Below are 19970 nucleotides of genomic sequence, written 5' to 3' on the forward strand. Positions count from 1 at the left end.
CATAGATTTACATTAAACTTATAGGGTTTGAAGATAATGATAGTGGAAAGCTTCCCTGCACATCTTACTTACTGAGGTGCTGTAGTTTTTGAGAAATGAGTAAAACAATGTCATGAAAATACGTTTTTACATGCTCATAAGTTTTGTCTTATGAGACGAACATTATTTTCATGACATTGTTTTACTCATTTCCCCAAAACTACAGCACCTCAGCACGTAATATTTTCAGGGAAGCTTTCTACTATCATTATCTTCAAACTGTGTAAGTTTAGTGTAAATCTGTGGACATTGTGGTTTTTTGTCCTACAATAAGTACATAGACCCTTTAACCAACCGCATTGGCATGGGCGGCTGACGACCGTTAGGAAACGAGCAATCATGTTTTAACCATGACGTCACTAAATTCAACATGTTAAAGATGGACTATAACGGTACTCCTACATTAAAATCACTATCAGAACTTGTTTATGTTGTGTTCAGCTATCAATTCATTATTGTGGTCATGTTTTTCTCCAAATAATTTTGCTACAATTTACCGAAAAAATTTGACCTCGATTCTTCGATTTTGAAATTTCCCGCCCTGTACTGGTTCCCGGCTATTAAACCAACACTGAAATCCAAGCGGATTTGTAAACCAGCGGACGTCATGAACGCGGTCAAAAAATGGTGATGTCATACCCATGAAGCAACGAGAGTGAACAAAGGTTACGCCATGTTACTCCGTGTTTTGTGTATGCGTTTTCATCCACACTATAGGCGTGCGTGTGTGCTACGAAGCTTTTTGTTTCTAATGTATCAGCTATAAATACTGCCGACTATTTGGTTGTTTGTGGATGCACTAGAAGTTTCAAAGTTTGTGTAAGAAGCCTGGATCGATTCCGAAATTTAAACCTCTAAGCATCGAGAGAATTCAGGGGGATATTCTACCACCAGGCCCCAGCCAGTGCTGCTTGTGCATGCTACGACGTCGGCGGGGTCCCTCTGCCGTGGCCCTGGTCGCAAGTGGCCGTGGAACAGCAAAAGAATCAAGGCATTACATAAAAGAGAGGGAGAAAAGCCTGGTAAGTACTTGTTAATAATTTTTAAAAATCTACTACTGAGAAACTATCTCCATTATTAATTCAGGCCCAATACATGTACATGTAATTGTAATCAGAAAAATAGTAAACAATCTCTACCCTTTTCATGCAAGGAACAACCATCTTGTTGTCAAATGACACGATGTGCATGCTCTGAATCTGACCCGACTACCATAAAATAGCTACATAGTGTATTGACTCTGTTGAGTGATGAATCCATGTAGCCACCCAAGTGCTTTAGGCATGTTTATGCCCTGGTTTACACTTTCTGGCATGTTCATGCTCAACCATGTGTGAACACTATATTAATCCATTTAAAAGGTTGATTGTTACAGTTAACAGTTTATTGGCCTCGCTGACATGTATTTATATTGGTCTATACTGGATTGCTGGACATTGTTTTTGCCAAAGCTGCCTAAGAATTGTTCGCTTTTTTTTTTAAGGCACAGCTCAAAAACATGTTCAAACTCCCATCCATATAATTGCCCATCCATGGTCATTCAGAATTTTTCTCTCCTAATTCAGGAATTACCAATTCCAGAGAAGTTTAGTCTGAAGTTTTCCTATAGCTGTGTTTATTGGCTTGGCACGGTTAATTATGGAGTGTTTACTATATTTGCATTTGTAAAATAAGGCCAGTTCTTTTTCAGCACTAGTTTTTTTATTTATTTATTTATTTTTTGTTTTTATAATTTTTTGTATAGAAGTAACTCGCAGCTCTACACTACAATGAGAATGCAGGACGAAGACAATGCAGTACGAAGACATGCTAGCCAGAACTAGAAATAAAGACCTAAGATTCTCAATAGCACTTTAGGTAAGTAGTAGGCCTATGCATGCAAATTTTCAGAGGATCAGATGATTTCTTCATTTTTAGTTTTTCAGCTGCCCCTTTGAAAACTGTTCACGGTGGAAGGGGGGGAGGGGATGGGGTGTTGAATCGCAAGAACCCCCCCCCACCCCGATCTGTACCTGAACAGTTTTGTACTAGGTGTAGATCTGGGGGAGGGGGGTGGTTGGAGGTCATGTTTTCTATCAGACATAAAGAAAACCTGCCCCCTTGGTTTTGTTGCATGTGGACTCCTGTTGTACTGGTTTTGCGTTAACTCCTGTAAGGTTCTTTTCAAAACTACGCCAACTCAAAGAGAGATTGTCAGTACATGGTGTTACGTCAAACCTTCCGAGATTGTATTTCTGCCTTGTAAATTTTCAAGAAATCCCACATAACGATTATTTGGTTTTGTTTTTTATTTTTCATTAAACAGATACGCATAGAATGCATGCACAATGCACTTGTTCATTGTCAGCAGGGTGACAAGACATGAAAACAACTCCATCCGCAGCTGATGTGTAATCCCCGTGTCATTGACATCAACCTTCACCAGCCGGAAAAGGATGCAACAGCTTTTTTTTTGGGGGGGGGGGTGGGGGTTCAAAGATAGTGGGTTCAACTTTGTTTGAAGAAAGAATGACCTTAGTCCAGTTTCATGGATCTGTTCATCACCAAATTCTGCGCTTATGATCACCGTTCTCTGCTTACGTCCAAACGCTAAATTTCTGAGCTTACTTTGTAAGCGTAGAATGCCTGGTATAAACCAACTATGCACCCATGACCGGCAAAAGCCAAAATTCGCTGGTAGCCTGTGAAACGCGCTTGATGTAAGCACAGAATTCCCTGCTTTCGCAAGTGCCGATTCTTTGTTTACAGTATATAGATCCATGAAACTGGGCCCTAGCTAGCTAGCCTGTACACATTGATTTTTTTGGTGCTTATTTTTGGTAGGGGGGGGGTCCATGGTAGTAGAATCAACTTTGTTTAAAGAAAGAATGACCTGTGCCCAATTTCATGGATCTGTTCACCACCAAAATGTGCGCTATGGTCACGGTTCTCTGCTTACGTCCAAAGGCTAAATTTCTGCGCTTAATACTTTGTAAGCGTAAAATGCCTGGTATAAACCAAGTATGCACCCATGATCTGCAAAAGCCAAAATTTGCTGGTAACCTGTGAAACACGCTTGACGTAAGCACAGAATTTCCTGCTTCCGCAAGTGTCGATTCTTTGTTTACAGTAAGCAGATCCATGAAATTGGGCCCTAGCTTGTACACATTGATGTGGGTTTTTATTTCATTTTTTATATATATTTTTTTTTTTTTTTGGGGGGGGGGTAACCAGGGTAGTACAATCAACTTTGTTTAAAAACAGAATGACATGGTCTGTACACAATGATTTTATTATATTCTTTTAATGTACAACTTAATTTACAATTAACAAAGAGAACCACAGCTAACTAGGTACATAACATGGCTTAGGTTTTCTTTTTTGGGGGGGGAGGGGCGTTGACAGGGTTGTATAGTTAACTTTTTTTGATGACGGAATGTTCAGATGATTTCGCAATCACTAGGCAACCTTTTTTCAATTTTGATATTTTAAACTCAAAAATAAACTATTGTCGTTTGCAAATACATACAGTTTTAGTGTTGTCGTTATTATGGAGGTGTACATGGCTTCTGTTTTTTGTTTTGTTTTTATATTTCTGCTAACCAAGTTGAATGTTGTTACCATGTTAATCATAGTGTATTGTTGACAACAGGGGACAAGTTTATTGCACATAAGTGCTAAATTAATCAATTTGAACCACACACCTAATTTTATAAGCCATAGTAATTTACATTTTGTGTCTTTCAGAGGGGTGGGTGGTTCAAGTTAAATTAATCAATTTGAACCACCCACCCATCTGAAAGAAACAAAATGAAATAATATACATGTACATTTATACGTAAATTATTATGGCTTATCAAATTATTTCTCACTCCCTCCGGATCATAACTTTGAAAATTGTTACGACTGAAGACAAATAAACCAAAGCAAAGCTGCCTATTCCGTTGGTGGATACGAAAATCCTTCCACTGTACTGTACACGAGGGTTTGGAAACGTCCTTCGTGTTGCTGCCATCAAACATGATGTCAGTGGCAGCGGTTGAACGGACAAGATAGTCCTAAGCTCACCACTTGCTGATAATCATCATTGCAGTGTTTTCTGTAAAACAAAACAAAAGAATTCATACAAAATTATTAACAACAGATTTGTGGTTTGCATGGTGAAGTGTTAATATTGCATGTGTGTACCTGAATTGCTTTAAAACTATACCCATGCCAGAAGGCAATCATAATCCAAAGTAGCAATTACATACATGTACATGAGATATTTGTGTAGATGCACATATGTCAACCACCACGCAGTTACTTGGTGGAGAAAAACAACAACATAGGTTATCTACAATATCAGTTTAAATTGATAATGTATGAATTTTGTCAACAAAGTATAAAACGCAAGACAAAAATTACCCCTCCCCTCACATTTCTACTGCCTAAGTCAGTGCATGTGTTGTTCACATACATGTATTATAACGTGAATGGAGGTAAACAATAAACCTTGTCCATCATGTTCGTTCATGTTTTAATTTAGTCAAGGATAGCCTTCAACTATTTTTGGGAGCAGAAATAAACTGATCAAACGAAGCATCATTCAGTATAATTCATGAAACGTTTTGTGGCCTTACCAGTCTGTCTTTAGCCGTCGATCATCAGGGTTTGGCTCATCGTCTTCGGCCTGACGATTATCGTCCCCGGGCTGGTTAACTACATGTACTCGGCTTCTCTCTCGTCCGGTGAGCTCCCCTTATCGCTAGAGCCCTCACTTTCCTCTGAAGTGCCTCCCTGAAATGCCTTTTCCTCATCTATACTTTGGTTTTCCCAAGACCCGCTGCCATCGGACAGTTTCGCTGTTTTTTTGTGTCAAAAAAATGCAGCCTATAGTGTCCGATGTTATTCCACATTCAATGTACATGTAAAATGCACGCACACGATCGACCTGACACACTGTGTACAGAGCTTCGGTACGTGGTGTGACGTCACACACTGTGTATGAATGGTTCGTGGGTCACCGGCTTTTGCCGAAACTGAGTTTTCTGGGTCGGAGTACGCCGCGCGAATTTGGGTTTTTTTTTGCATGAAGGTAAAGGTTTTATTGAATACTACTAAAATATCAGTCCTTATTTTACATTTCTTGTACAAAAATAGTAATATTGGCTATATCAATAATCTGTTATAGTCCATCTTTAACAACTTTCAATAAACACATATACATCCAATAACTGGTTGCTTTGTTACTAACTAAATCAACAATATTTGAATATTAATTTGTGTAACAAAGTTGAAATCTAATAATAATAATAATAATAATAAATAATAATAAGACTTGTAATGCGCACATATCCACCCTGCTGGGTGTTCAAGGCGCAGTAAACCAAAACAAAACAAAACAAAAACACAACACAAAGAAAAACAGACACAACAAAATTAGTCATTGAAAACCTGTGACATAAGATAAGTTTTGAGAAGAGACTTGAATTTTGCGGTACAAAGACAAGATCGAAGATTAAGTGGTAGAGAGTTCCAGATGCGTGGCGCGGCTACAGAAAAAGACCTGTCACCCCATGAGTGTCGAGACTTGGGTTCAATGAGGAGAAGCATGGAACTTGATCGAAGATTCCTTGATGGAGTGTAAACTTGAAGCAGTTCAGAAATATAGTGGGGAGCCTTGCCATTTAGAGCTTTGTGGACAATGAGCATCAGCTTGAAGATGATTCGTTGAGAGATAGGGAGCCAGTGTAGTTGTTTCAGAATGGGGGTGATAGAACAGGATTTTATAGACAGTGTCACAATGCGGGCAGCAGTATTTTGGAGCCGTTGAAGTCGGGAAATCTGGTTGTTAGGAAGACTGTAGAGAAGAGCATTGCCGTTGTCAAGACGAGAAGTAACAAATGCGTGAATGACCTTTTCAGTGGCACTTTTGTCCAAGTACTTGCGAATCTTACCTATATTCCTGATGTGATATGATGATAAACGAACAATGTTGTTGATGTGTGGCTGAAGTGTCATCGATGAATCAAAATTAACCCCTAAGTTCCGAGCTTTCAGCGAGGGAGCTATCCGAGCATCACCGATGGAGATATATGGCACTGAAACCTTAGTTAACTGTTGACGTGACCCAAATAAAAGGAACTCTGTCTTATCATCATTTAACTTCAGGAAGTTTTGTTGTGTCCAACGTCGAATCTCTTGGATGCATTTCTCAAGTCTTGCAATAGATGCATTGGCGTTTTCTTGAGAAGATTTAAACGTGATGTATAGCTGAGTGTCGTCTGCGTACACATGGTAATTCAGATTAAATTTGAGGATGATGTCGCGAATCGGTAAAGTGTACAGCGTAAACCACTGCGGGCCGAGTACCGACCCCTGTGGCACAGAGTAGTTCAAAACAACAGGGTCGGATATCGCAGTGCCAATACATACATGCTGAGTTCTGTTGTGGAGATACGATTTGCACCATGCTAGGGCTGTGTCCTCTATGCCAATCTGTCTCTGCATTGCTTTTATGGCATCACATAGTTCTCTAACCAGGAGCAGAGCTGTGTCTTGAGAGAGTTGCGACAAGGAGGGACCACTTTTCTTTGGTCACGTGGTTGCTGGGCGCCATGTTGTCTCCAAACGCAGCACAACCCAATGGGCAGACTAGTCTGGCACCCCGTGTTCGGCCATGCGTTTCTTGGGAACAAAATGGCTTCTTATCGCAAGTTGTCGCAACTCTCCCAATATACGGCTCTGACCAGGAGTGCGTTTTGGCGACCCCAAACAAGTCAACAAGTCGGTTACCGTTTGGTCTGAACAGCATCGTCACACCGCGTTTCAACCTTGAACACGCGAAAACGCTCAACCGATGACCAAAGCTCAATCTGCTTCTGGTTGTGGTCGCCAAAACGCACTCCTTTGTTGGCAAATTAACCTCGGGCTGTGACGTAGACTTGTGGACAAGTCGTTAAATCGGCCCCACGCGCTGAGATAGTGGTCTCGCGAGATCACTGCTCTCGCGCGAACTGATGGCTCCCCGATTTCGACTCCTAAATCGGCCCCACGCGCTGAGATAGTGGTCTCGCGAGATCACTGCTCTCGCGCGAACTGATGGCTCCCCGATTTCGACTCCTCATTAACGACTTGTACAAGCTGACAGCGGTTTGTGCACCTCCTATGGGCACTTCAGCCGAAATCGTACGGACGCATCTGATTGGTCGATGTCGTTAAACTATGAATATTCAACATGTATATGCTATCAAACAGTACACCCTGTGTTGGATGGGTTCGGGAAGTCACATGTATGAATGAACGATCAACAAAACTGTCAGCGTGTGAATTTATATGCCTACACTACCTAGACGTCGTGTGTGTATGGTACTTTTGAGTACGGATTTTTATCGGGAACTTTGACGTGCATATTAAATAAATAACTTAGTCTGAACTTGGTCTGTCATCAATCATGGACTTGGTTGATAAACTTGAAGAACAAGATATAGAAGCAGCCGTCAAAAAGCCAGTTTTCTCAAGGCATGCAACATGCAAGAGATCCGCTCACGTCGACGACAGGTCGCATGGAAGAAGTATGCATGCCAACACACACACACTGCACACAGCGTGTATTGATGCAAGGCAATGACACTTTTGTAAACAAATGATTTGCACCAAAAAATCAGAACAGGTGAGCTTGCTGTTTAGTTTCTTAAACTACTAATAAATAAACTACTAATAAATAAACTACTAATAAATTTGCGTTGACAAATAATATATTGCAAAAATCTACCTCCTTGGAGTTACCGGTAATTTGGTTTTTGAGGCTTCTTAATCTTATGAACAAGTTTTATTTTTAAGTAAAATTTAACAAAAACATGTGTTACTGTTCATATAACTCAATTGTTCCACCATTATGAAGATAGTTTCTACCACCATGGTAAACAAAATTGAACATAATTAATGTTTTTTTAGAAAACAATAACAAAACATTTAAAAAAAATTGTTTAAAAAGTTTAAACACTAAAACTTAGATAAGATTTGAAACTACATAAGAGTCTTTATTTGTGATGGTGTTGCCTCAAACCTCACTTTAGCCCGTAAATAATAGGTAGGTTTTATTAGCTGCATGTTATACCAGCAAACACGTGAACGTGAAGGTCTAAAAATTGTGTTGTTAGGTGATGTCACCACTTTGGGCTTAATTCATGCTCACGTAAGACGTCTGCACAGAGAGGTACCTAACGTGAAAAACGATAACTTCATGTGTGAATTTAACACCACAATTTTCTGACATTTTCATGTTAACGTATTTGCTTGGGTAACATGCTAAACCTCCCTAATGACATAGACAATAAGTATTAAACTATCATACTGCGGATAGTATTACACAATCAACATAAGTTCAGGTCAACATTGTTTGTTTCTTTCTTTTCTCCACAGGGTCACATGGCAGCCTGACAGTGCAAGGGAAACACTCGTGTTTAGGAGGAAGGAAGTTCATTCCACCCCTACCCCTTAGCTGCTGTCAAAACTGTGAAAGTTTGATCTCCTGCCTTACTACGAGTCATGGGAAAAGTTAGCCGAGATGGATCTGCATTGGAGTGAAGATTTGTACGCAAAAACTGATACAATTCAAGACACTCATTAAATTACTCTGGTGCCTGATTTAGAAAGAAATTTAACCTAAATGTAACACGAGCAGCCCAGTTCTGCAAACTTTGAAGTCTCTTTTAAAATATGCATGTGGGATTTCTGTAAGCAGCCCATTACAACAATCTAACCGAGAAAGAAACATGGCTGCGAATCACATGATGTCATGCATCGTCAGTTACTTGCAAAGCTGCAGCCGATTTCACGAAACGTTAATTATAGGGTTTGCATGTTACAGTGCAAGGCTGGGACTCAACCTAAGTCGTAAGATTAACACAAGTTGGAAAGAGTTTGTTGAAATCGAAGGCAGGTCTATTTGATCAGTCATAGACATTTCAATCAAAATATGCACCAAGGTTCTTGACTGATGTGGATGGTGCATTCTGAATGGTTCCAAATGTAAGAATGACATTCATACTGTGCAATTGTCAAAAGTTATTTTGCTCATTTTAGTTGAAATTTATTCCAAAGCACAGACTGAGAGGGTTTGATAATGTATATAGGCTAGGCGGTTGTGCAACATAGGTAGAAAACCTGTGTAAAATGTTCAAGTTAGTTTCCCCTATCCACTGTTATTAAAAATATTTACGGTCTTCTAGCGGTGTCCGAACACACAAAATTTCCCATAACAGGGGGTTCATTAGTCCCAAAATGAAACAGGTTTAATCAATCCGTACATGTGATACGATAGTTTGAAGGTTCATTGATCCGAATGTTCACTGGTCCTAATAAGGTCCGATAGTCCGAATCGACGATCGAACCTTAGTGTCAATTCGGACTATCGGACCTTATTGTCAATTCGGACTATCGAACCTTCGGACTATTGAACCTTGGGACTAACAAACCTTCGGACCATCGAACCTTTGGACTTTCGAGCTGTAACCCTTCTAGCACCCGCCTAGTTAGTAAATTGTTTGTAATAAAGTGTTTAGTAATAAACAGTTTTTGCATAATCCTTGGTCACCCACTATATTCATATAGCAACCTGGAGGTGCAAGGGAAACACTCCACATTTTCTTTAATTATAGTTTCTACCATCAATATCCATCAGTGTGAAGGTATTTTTATTGTTTATTGCTCAATTCAATTTATTTATTTCAACCACTTGTTTGCTTTTGTTGATCGATTTACCAATAAATTTATTTCTTATTTTTTGATAAGGCAAACTACAATTTGAGTCACTGTTCCTTTTTTGCATTTCATTGTGTTTTTATACCCCTATTTGACCCTTATATTAATTGTTATGATTGCCCTGTGAAACTTGTCCACAAGACTCACATATCAAACTTCCACATGTCGACCATGGTTTTCAAAATCGCTTTTTAGATGAAAACTTAAACAAAAACATTTGTCAGTAAACAAAAAAATAATTTTGGGACTGGAAGTAATACAAAACTGTTTTTTAGGTCGCAACTTTTCCAGCTTTCATGATTAAAACACATTTTGATTGGTAATTATTTGACATAACGTACTGTCCAGTGACTTATTTATAGCAAGTTTGAGTTATAGACAGTCCGAGCAGAACACATCGGGTTAAAGGACTGCATTGGACCTTTACCATTGACCGTGGGCATTATTTATTTGCATGAGGCAACTCACGGATACTACACAGATAATAATTATAGTAATGCATTTGAAGATGATTTTGTAAGTTAGGCCCTAATCAACTAATAAAGTAGTTAAATCAAAATAAAAAAGATTCACAGATGCCCTCCGGTTCAAGTTTTACAGTATTAGAAACTATTACTACCATCTTATAAAAGTGGACTCGTCTGCATGATTGTCTCCGCGGCAACAGTGAAGGTATACCGCGTTCGTACTTGAATACATGAATACGTACCGCTGTCAGCTTGTACAAGTCGTTAATGAGGAGTTGAAATCGGGGAGCCATCAGTTCGCGCGAGAGCAGTGATCTCGCGAGACCACTATCTCAGCGCGTGGGGCCGATTTAACGACTTGTCCACAATTCTAGCTGTGACGTTGCAAATTTAGCCATTTTGAAATGGTGAACACAGCACTATGACACCATTTTATATGAGTAAATTTGCCTGTATACACCCAAACCACACCAGTGCACTCATCATAGGGTCCCCCATATCTCAACAATGCCATCAGAAAGTTTATATATCTCTTTTAAAAAGTCGAATGACGCCCTCTTGGTGCAGTTTTGACCAGAGAAAGCGTTCGTTATCCACGTCGTGAGAGCCGGTCGAGACGTCCGTGTGCTTCACGAAGCTCGTATCGTAGTAGTGCATGGTGAATCGGGGATCGTAACCGAATCCGTAGATTGTCACCTCGTCACAGAGATGGAGGGCAAGAAATACTGTCATAGCACCTGTGAAAAAAATAGGCGTGGGAGATTATTTACCGAGTTTTCCCGAAGTAAAACGGATTTTCCCGAAGTGTAACGAGTTTTCCCGAAATAGAACGAGTTTTCCCCGAGGTATGTCAAGAAAGACCGGAAACCTCCGAACTTAACATCAGAAGAACATTCGAACCTGTAGATCGTTAACTTGTCGCAGGTACAGCGGGAAAGAAATACAGTCATGGCAACTGAAATGGATGAGCAAATCATCCGCGCATCAACGAACTTTATCCCGAAATTTTGCGAGTTCAAACGGACTTATCCGAACATTTTACGGAAACCTCCTAACTCTAGAGAATGTCAACTCTTATACACTGAGAAGGTGCAAAGAAAAGCCGGTCTCCACTGAAATGTGCTGTGCATGTTGTCGCAAAAATATTTTAAATAAAAAAAAGAACACCTGAAAATATTATTTAGAGCGTATGCCAATATTTGCTCCGAGTACCGAGTGACTACGGAAACTCCCGATGAAGCACATTTTATAAGGATGAGTAGAACATTGGTCTTATGGGCCTACCTGTGGTTGGTCTGTACGATATTGCATTCAAATATTCAGCAAAGACATAACGGAAGAAGTCAGGATGCACAATCTTTACTTTGGTTGGATCCACATTGGGTTTTTCTAAGTGGCTGAAAGAAAACAAATGAACAAATATTCTCTCTTAGCAATTTTCACAAATGCTGCTTGGCACAATAAATAGTTTTGAAACAGGTAACCTGTCAAAACGCCCAGTTGATTTTGTTGTTTAACTGGTTCCCTGAAGAATTCTGCTCGGTCTAGATAAGGAATATGTATTGTTTAGCATGTTTGTACATACAGAAGTGTTCGTTTCAATAATGCCTATAAAATTTCTGTATACGCAGCCAAAGTTTTTTGTTCCAGAAGGAACATCCCGCGCCCCCCAAAAAATAAAAAAGTGGTTCACATCATGCTATTGAGAAAAAGAGCTTTTAGTGAGAGAATACTGTAAGTATTTCTTCACATACAACAAAATGTTTAAAGGCAGCGGACATTATTGGTAATTACTCAAAATAATTATTAGCATAAAACCTTACTTGGTAACGAGTAATGGGGAGGGGTTGGTAATATAAAACATTTTGAGAAACGGCTCCCTCTGAAGCGAAGTGGTTTTCGAGAAAGAAGTTATTTTCCACGAATTTGATTTCGAGACCTCAGAATTTGATTTTGAGGTCTCGAAATCAAGCATCTGAAAGCAAACAACCTCGTGTGACAAGGGTGTTTTTTTCTTCGGTCAATATTATCTCGCAACTTCGACGACCAATTGAGATATACAAATCACAGGTTTGTAACCTTATGCATATGGTGAGATACAGCAAGTGGGAAGACTGGTATTTGACAATTACCAATAGTGACCAGCGCCTTAAGAGTGAATGTACGGAAGTGTAGATTCGTGTATTAGGATGTACGAGCCAAAGTAGTCCAGAATCTACACTTTGGAGTCTGTTCGCTGACTTATTCCTCAAATCGATGTACTTGTTCAACGAAGTTTGGTCAACTGTTTTGAAAAAAAATTGAAGCATTTTATCTAGTACTGTTATAATTACTATACTGTCATTGTTTATTTTTTTTTTCATTGGTATTTCCATTCATTAAACAAATACTTGAAATTATTAATGAATTCCTAATAATAATAACAATAATAATAATTAACCATTGACAATTACCAATAGTGTCCAGTGTCTTTAAAAGTATTTCCAAGAATTGTTTGCTTGGATGAGATTTGCTCGATGTGACAATTCCGGAAATGGCCTGCAGAGATTTAAGTCACGTTCTCGTGCGGGAGGTCCCTATATCCATGTACCCGCCGCCTTCAAAATTGTGGTCCCGCGCGCGTGCGAAACAGGTTGGGGGGCGGGGATGCAGAACATCACAAAACAATAGTTTTCTGAGATTGGCACGGGATTGGGACTTGAGTCAAGTCTAAGCTTCCTTTCAGTCTAGAACCAGTGTCGTATTAAGAAAGTTTGTCCCCCGTAGATTATGTGCCCCCCCCCCCCCCCCCCAATTGGGAAATTAACACGGGCTGATGGAGGATGATTCAAAAGAGGACGCCATCAGAAAAGGTTTGTTTACACAGTTCGCCGTGTGGAAAAAAATCTGTGACTACCAACAAATTACCACTTAAAACCAGGTACGTTAGAGGACAGCAGAACAACGAGCCACCAATCAGAATTGAGATATGGGGCTTCTTAAGCTTTATAACCCCTTTATAACGTAGACCTATAACGAGGGTTGACTGTCGTATAAAAGGTTCATAAAGGGTGTGTTCGTTTAGCTTCCCTGGGTCGACCCCGGTGTGTGGAGGTTTTTTTTTTCCAGGACGAACGTGTGCAGATAATTACCCACGTTCGTCCTGGGGAAAAAACCCGCCACACACCGGGTTAGACCCAGGGGAGCTAAACGAACGCACCCAAAGTCGAACAACTTGAACTGCACTTACTAAAGCTCTATTCCGAACGACGTGTATCTAGGTGTGTCTTCTTTGTTGAGCATATTGAACGCGTAGTTCATGTCGTACGTTTTGAACATCGTGTAGATGTACGTTGCATCCTGTGAAACAAAAATGAAACAAATTGACGATTCAACCAAAAAAGATGTGATCGAATTATACCTCTCATCAATTTCGAAACGAATAACCTGAAAATTCAGAAATCCGTGCAACGACACACTGTTTTTCTTTCAAAACGAAACAATGGGCCGACACGTGGCTGTGTGTAACTGATGTAAGGCCTTTTCCAAATCCCGGCTGATAGGCTGCGGGCTTCGTTTGAAATTGAAGCACCGTGCAAAAAAAAAAACTACTTCAAAATCAACGACGATAGCGACCCGAAAATGAAAATGCCCCATAGGCAAATAATAAGTTTAGTTTTTAAACTGGAAAAATTGTCAGGTATTTCTTTTTATTTTAATGTTTATTAAGATAATAAATGTTAATAAATTGCACATCTTCACAGCAATGTACCAATGCGCTTCACACTGTCACTTAGGACTCACAAAACTATTCCAGTAATCTTTCTTTGTAGCCCTTGGCTGCCGTTGGGCTCATAAGGCTTATTCGACCACAATATTTCAACATCTTTCATGTACCCGTTGATACCTGTGGGTAAAAGAGAAGCAAATACACATGTATAGGAAAGCATCTTGCCCAAAGACACAAGTTAGTGTTTCGAATGAGACTCGAACCTACGACTTGAGCCACCTTAACTTGAACCTGGTGCACTAGACCTTTTGGTCATGACCAATGTGGCAGAAGGTTATGTACCAAAAAAAAGTTTGCTCTCTTAGTAATTACCTTATCAGAAACGTCTCTTACGCTCATCGACTCCGGGAAGAAAATATAGAAATTCGTTTTCTTCCCCACGTCTTTTTCAAATTGTCCTGACGAGATAGCTCTGTTCAGTCTTAAAAAGAAGAAAAAAAAGAAGAAAAACAAATTTCTTAGTATTATACGCTCGGTTTGAATGTGATATCTTTCTCAGGTTTCCTCAATTTCAATACTCACAGAAAGGGACCAGTCTATGTTGTGGGAGACGTTTGAACGCTAGGTGGCAGCAGACTTACTAGGTAAAGTTCCACTTAAGTAATACATGGTAAGTCTGTTGCCACATAAGTTCCCCATTGAAAAGGATCACAATCAACTTATCTAGATAATTATAACAAATGATGCGGCATCTTTCGTTTTCAATTGTAACCAAACCGAGGCTTAAAGAAAAACAGTCAGGTCCCTCCACAGGAAATGAGAGTTAGAACTGTGTGTACATACAGTGAACCTAGCAGAGATGTTCAATTAAACCTAATTCAACCAAAGGACTCAGCAGTCTGGTCCCTTCACATGAAATGAGCGTTAGAACTGACATTGTCACTCTGTGTTCAGGTAATTTGACAAAGATGTTCCATACCAATTGTAACAAAACCGAGGCTAAAAGGAAAACAGTCAGGTCCCTTCACATGGAATGAGAGTTAGAACTGTGGCACTGTGTCATGGAACCTGACGGAGCTGTTCCATTAAACCAAATGCAACCAAAGCGAGGTTGGAAGGACACAACAGTCTGATCCCTTCACATGGAATGAGAGTTAGAACTGTGGACTGTATCAGGGAACCTGACGGAGATGTTCCATTAAACCAAATGCAACCAAAGCGAGGTTGGAAGGACACAATAGTCTGATCCCTTCACATGGAATGAGAGTTAGAACTGTGGATTGTATCAGGGAACCTGACGGAGATGTTACATTAAACCAAATGCAACCAAAGCGAATTTGGAAAGACACAACAGTCTGATCCCTTCACATGGAATGAGAGTTAGACCTGTGGACTGTATCAGGGAACCTGGCGGAGATGTTTCATTAAACCAAATGCAACCATAGCGAGGTTGGAAGGACACAACAGTCTGGTCCCTCCACATTGAATGAGAGTTAGAACTGTGGACTGTAACATGAAACGAGCGTTAGAACTGATTATTGTCACTCTGTGTACAGCGAACCTGACAAAAAAAAGGTTCCATTACACAAAAGGAAACCTAACCAAAGCTGAAAGAACAACCCAGTCTGGTCCATTCACGAAATGAGAGTTAGAACTGATATTGACTCTTTGTGTAGGCCTGCAGGGAACCCGACAAAACATGTTCCTAACCGAGGCTGAAAGGACAACCCAGTCTGGTCCATTAACATGAAATGAGAGTTAGAGCTGTGGGACTGTACAGAAAACCTGACGGAGATGTTCCATTAAACCAAATTCAACCAAACCGAGGTTGGAGGGACACAAACGTCTGGTCCCTCGACATGAAATTAGCGTTAGAACTGTCATTCTGTGTGCAGGGAACCTGACAAAGATGTTCTACTACACCAAATGCAACCCATCTCAGGCTGAAAGGGAAAAAATCGAGTATTGTCCCTTCACATAGAATGACAGTTAGAACTGCTTTTACCTGAATACATAATCGTGGCTGTCAATTTCCGGGCCGGCTCCCGAGTCTTTAAGGATACCCCCACAGCCCACCACGGCGCACCGTAGACACTGCTTCCTCGTCCCGTTGGGGTGGGCCGAGGAATTGCTGAACTTAGGATGACCAAGAATCTTCTGAAACACTATTATTGCAAAAATGCAGATTTAGAATTTGAGGTCTCGAAATCAACCATCCAAAAGCACACGAATCGTGTGACAAGGGTGTTTTTTCTTCCATTATCATCTCGCAACTTCGATGACCGATTGAGCTCAAATTTTCACAGGTTTGTTATTTTATGCATATGTTGAGATAAACCAAGTGAGAAGACTGGTCTTTGACAATTGGCCAGTGTCTTTAAGAGAAATGTTTGTGGACTACAGTGGATGGACATCCCTTTGTTCTGTACACAAATGAAAACCCTATTCTTCAAACACTGTGAGGACGTGTGTAAATCCACATAGTGTTCCAAGCCCATTTTGTGTCCCAAGACTTCTTTTGTTTATCAGGTCCACACTTCGTATACTATGTAACGGTAAAATACACACACAATCCAATCACACGTGTTTGTTTTTGGTGTATACCGAGTACTTCTCTTTGTTCTCCCATTGATTTGACATGATTTTCAGACGTCCCCCATTGTTTTTGTACACAAAATCTACCGAGAACTGTCCTCGATCCGTCATTTTCCCTGATCCCGTTTGTTAAAGTCCTCCGTAATCAATAGTAGACATGCCCACACCCAAAGCGCCATCATGTATCGTAGGAGGTCCTGTTTTCCCTAAAATCGTGGCAAATCTTTTACCTCTCTGTGCGCGATGTAAACAGTCCCTAGATAAAAGTTGTGTGGTTTTATTTTCCAAGCAAAGAGTCTCCTCTCCCTTGACCAAAACTTAGAAACACGTAAGGCTCCACTGGTTATTTGCACTTATAAATGCAAAAAGTTTGGTATTTTAGGCATTTCTACAAGGTACAAAATTATGTCATAATGTCATTTTTGGAGATTTTTATTTTTAAACCCTCATATCAATATTATTATTAATATTGAAATTTAAACATCAGCTTGCTGATTCAACTAATACTGTTTATTAATACGCTTTATTATAAATACTAAGAAAGAAAAAAAAAAAAAAAAAGTCAGATTTGAAAGCCAGTAACTATTCACACTTGTTTTTATTTTTTTATTATTTTTTGCAAGTTACCATGGTAATTTTTAAAATTTAATAAAAAAATATTTTGACTAAAATTAAGACAACTGCTGGCTATAGAGTCATACACAGAGTCTCAAAGAACACTTGTAGTCGCTGTAGATGTTTCTTCCATGTATGGCTTCACCGGGAAACCATACTTTCTCGTTTGCCGTGAAAACAGGAAAAACTCAAAACAAAAGGGGCCGGTGTGTGGTGTGAACATTTCAATGTCCATCAAGTTTTGATATATGTTTGCATACTTCATATTAACAAATGAAGATAATTAGGGCATCGGTTGATATATGGCATCATTATTTTTTTCCCAATTCAAAGAAAAAGGCATAATACCGTGAAAACTGGTAAGACGAGGATACATAACTTACGTTGTTTACTCTCTTTTTTGTAGCCGAACGGCAGGCCGTACTTCGCCAGGCTGTCGAAGTTTCCCGAGTCCTCTTTGTCCAGAAACACTTTAATGTTTGGCTTGAATCTTTCCTTAAACCACTTTGAATACAGTGCTATTGAAGAAACTCTCTTTGGACACGTCTATTGTTTAAAACAAAACAACATGTGTTTTTTTAATTTTTATATCAACTGTGGCTTTTGTTTAAACACAACTTCAAATGATTATATCTTTTTAAAAGGCATTAGGCCTACCTTTTAACCATTTTTTCGGTATTGCCTTTACTTGTGGTGTTATAGTGTAGCAACGACTCCTATTGTTTTTACACATTGCTTGAATTTGAGTCGGTTTTGTTCAACAATGTATTATATTTCTAGCTGTATTTTTGCTTATCTTTTTAAGCTTAATGTTAATGTTAACAAGCAAAAAATGTCTGTACAGCGTTTTGAGATTTTTAATGTAATAAAGAATATAAGCCTATTATTATTATTATAATTATTATTATTATAAGTTGAACGTCACCTCCCTTTCTTTACATTAATTGGTATTTGGCGTTAAATTTTGTTGTTGTAATACGAGAAATCTAATAAATGATCAGTGCAAAACTCATTGCTATATAAGACTGCGGAATTATTATTACACGATATATTACGTACACGATAGGTGAGATTTTTTGTTAAAGGGTCTATGTACTTTTTGTGGGACAAAAAAACACAGTGTCCACAGATTTGCACTAAACTTACACAGGTTGAAAATAATGACAGTAAAAAGCTTCCCTGAAAATATTACTTGCTGAAGTGCTGTCGTTTTTGAGAAATGAATAAAATAATTTTCGTCTCAGTGATCATGAGACGAAAATTATTTTACCATGTAAAAACGTATTTTCATGACATTGTTTTACTCATTTCTCAAAAATACAGCACCTCAGCAACTAATATTTGTAGGTAAGCTTTCTACTATCGTTATCTTCAAACGGTGTAAGTTTAGTGTAAATCTGTGAAAATTGTGCTTTGTGTTACAAAAAGTACCCAAATCCTTTAATGCGTGTGGCGGCAATACGTTTCCATATAATTATATTCCCCAGCAAACATGGAAAATTAAAACATTTTGAAAATTAAAGGATAAACAAGAACAAAGATATTACAATAGCTTTAAGTAAAACACAAACATGTTATATCAGTATTAAAGCAAATTACTGAGGAACCTGGCTTGGTGAGCAGATTTATGTATAGGAAACAGCCGGATCCAGTGCTTAAACCAATGGAAGCGAGGATAAATTAATGCTGATTCAATGGAAGGAGCACTCATTTTGAGACGAAATTCAATGAGCTTGGTGATTTTGGTTTGGTTAAGAACTACGATCAAATCGATTTGTGCACTTTATGTTATACAGAATAATGGAATTTACTGAGTGATACAATAAGCCCAGAATCTAAGTAAACACAAACATGTGTCCATGTTTGCATGTTATTATTATCTTTAATATGATTCATAAAATCAAACTCACCGATTCTTTATAGTTGCGATTTTCCATGAAAGGGTGTTTCACCAATGCTGCTTTGGCCCTCCGTGCTCCAGCAGGGATGGGTCTCTCCGCGCGTTCCGCCCCCACCAACTGACCCCCAGCGTTCTTCTCATTGTAAGGAAGAATGGCGGGTCCAGGGAGCGACCCCGTCGACCGGGAAACACCGCCGATGCCTCCCCGTGATGCGATCCCAGAGAACACCCGACGGAGCTCCACGTCAACGTGGGTTACTTGGGCGAGGAGCGCTAGGACACCGTACAATACGAGCAGTGAGACCAACCCAAGTACGGCGGATCGGGTGAATCTTGCCGTGAACAGTCTTACAGCCATTACTCACATATGATTATTTTTTTCTTATTATAGAAGGTGTGATTCAAGTCGGAAAATAACATCAGTTTTATCAAAAGAATATAAAATATCTTTCAAAAAAACACATTGATAAGATTACTATACTGTAATGGATGTGCAGTTTCGATGGACTTTAGCACTTCCTTGTTTACCTTTTGGTGCCACAGTGCAAACAGCATAAAATTGACATAAAATCAATGGGCGGACTTTGGATAGGGGAGGTTATTCTAACAAAGGCATTTCATACGTTTACATTTCAAACCTACACATTTCAGAACGAATCGTGAAAAACTAAAACAACCACCTTTTATTAATGGACGGGATAACGAGTATTTGGGGGGGGGGTTGGTCACCCTAGCTTGCATTATTACACGGGGGTCTGGTGATTCTTTTACCAATGGTTAAAGGCAGTGGACACTATTGGTAATTACTCAAAATAATTATTGGCATAAAACCTTTCTTGGTGACGAGTATTGCGGAGAGGTTTATGGTATAAAACATTGTGATAAACGGCTCCCTCTGAAGTGCCATAGTTTCGAGAAA

At 39.4% G+C, this 19970-nt stretch overlaps 1 protein-coding gene and 1 long non-coding RNA gene across 2 annotated transcripts; one reads left to right on the plus strand and one right to left on the minus strand.

The window, feature by feature from the left end:
• The first annotated feature begins 260 nt into the window (after positions 1 to 260).
• LOC139948755 (uncharacterized) lies at positions 261 to 2483 on the plus strand. The gene is made up of 3 exons (XR_011787475.1): positions 261 to 1061; positions 1784 to 1896; positions 2345 to 2483. It is a non-coding gene; the product is annotated as an uncharacterized lncRNA (long non-coding RNA).
• A 5195-nt stretch (positions 2484 to 7678) lies between these two features.
• Positions 7679 to 19536, minus strand: LOC139948754 (CMP-N-acetylneuraminate-beta-galactosamide-alpha-2,3-sialyltransferase 1-like). Its single transcript, XM_071947068.1, has 7 exons — positions 19062 to 19536; positions 17535 to 17697; positions 15947 to 16106; positions 14314 to 14422; positions 13462 to 13571; positions 11517 to 11629; positions 7679 to 10969 (listed from the first exon to the last, which is right to left on the minus strand). The coding sequence occupies exons 1-7, from the start codon at positions 19407 to 19409 to the stop codon at positions 10755 to 10757; spliced, it is 1218 nt and encodes a 405-aa protein (XP_071803169.1). The 5' UTR covers positions 19410 to 19536; the 3' UTR covers positions 7679 to 10754.
• Positions 19537 to 19970: the final 434 nt, after the last annotated feature.

This window comes from Asterias amurensis, chromosome 16 (genome assembly GCF_032118995.1).
Source record: "Asterias amurensis chromosome 16, ASM3211899v1".
In the NCBI taxonomy this organism is placed as follows: Eukaryota; Metazoa; Echinodermata; class Asteroidea; order Forcipulatida; family Asteriidae; genus Asterias; species Asterias amurensis.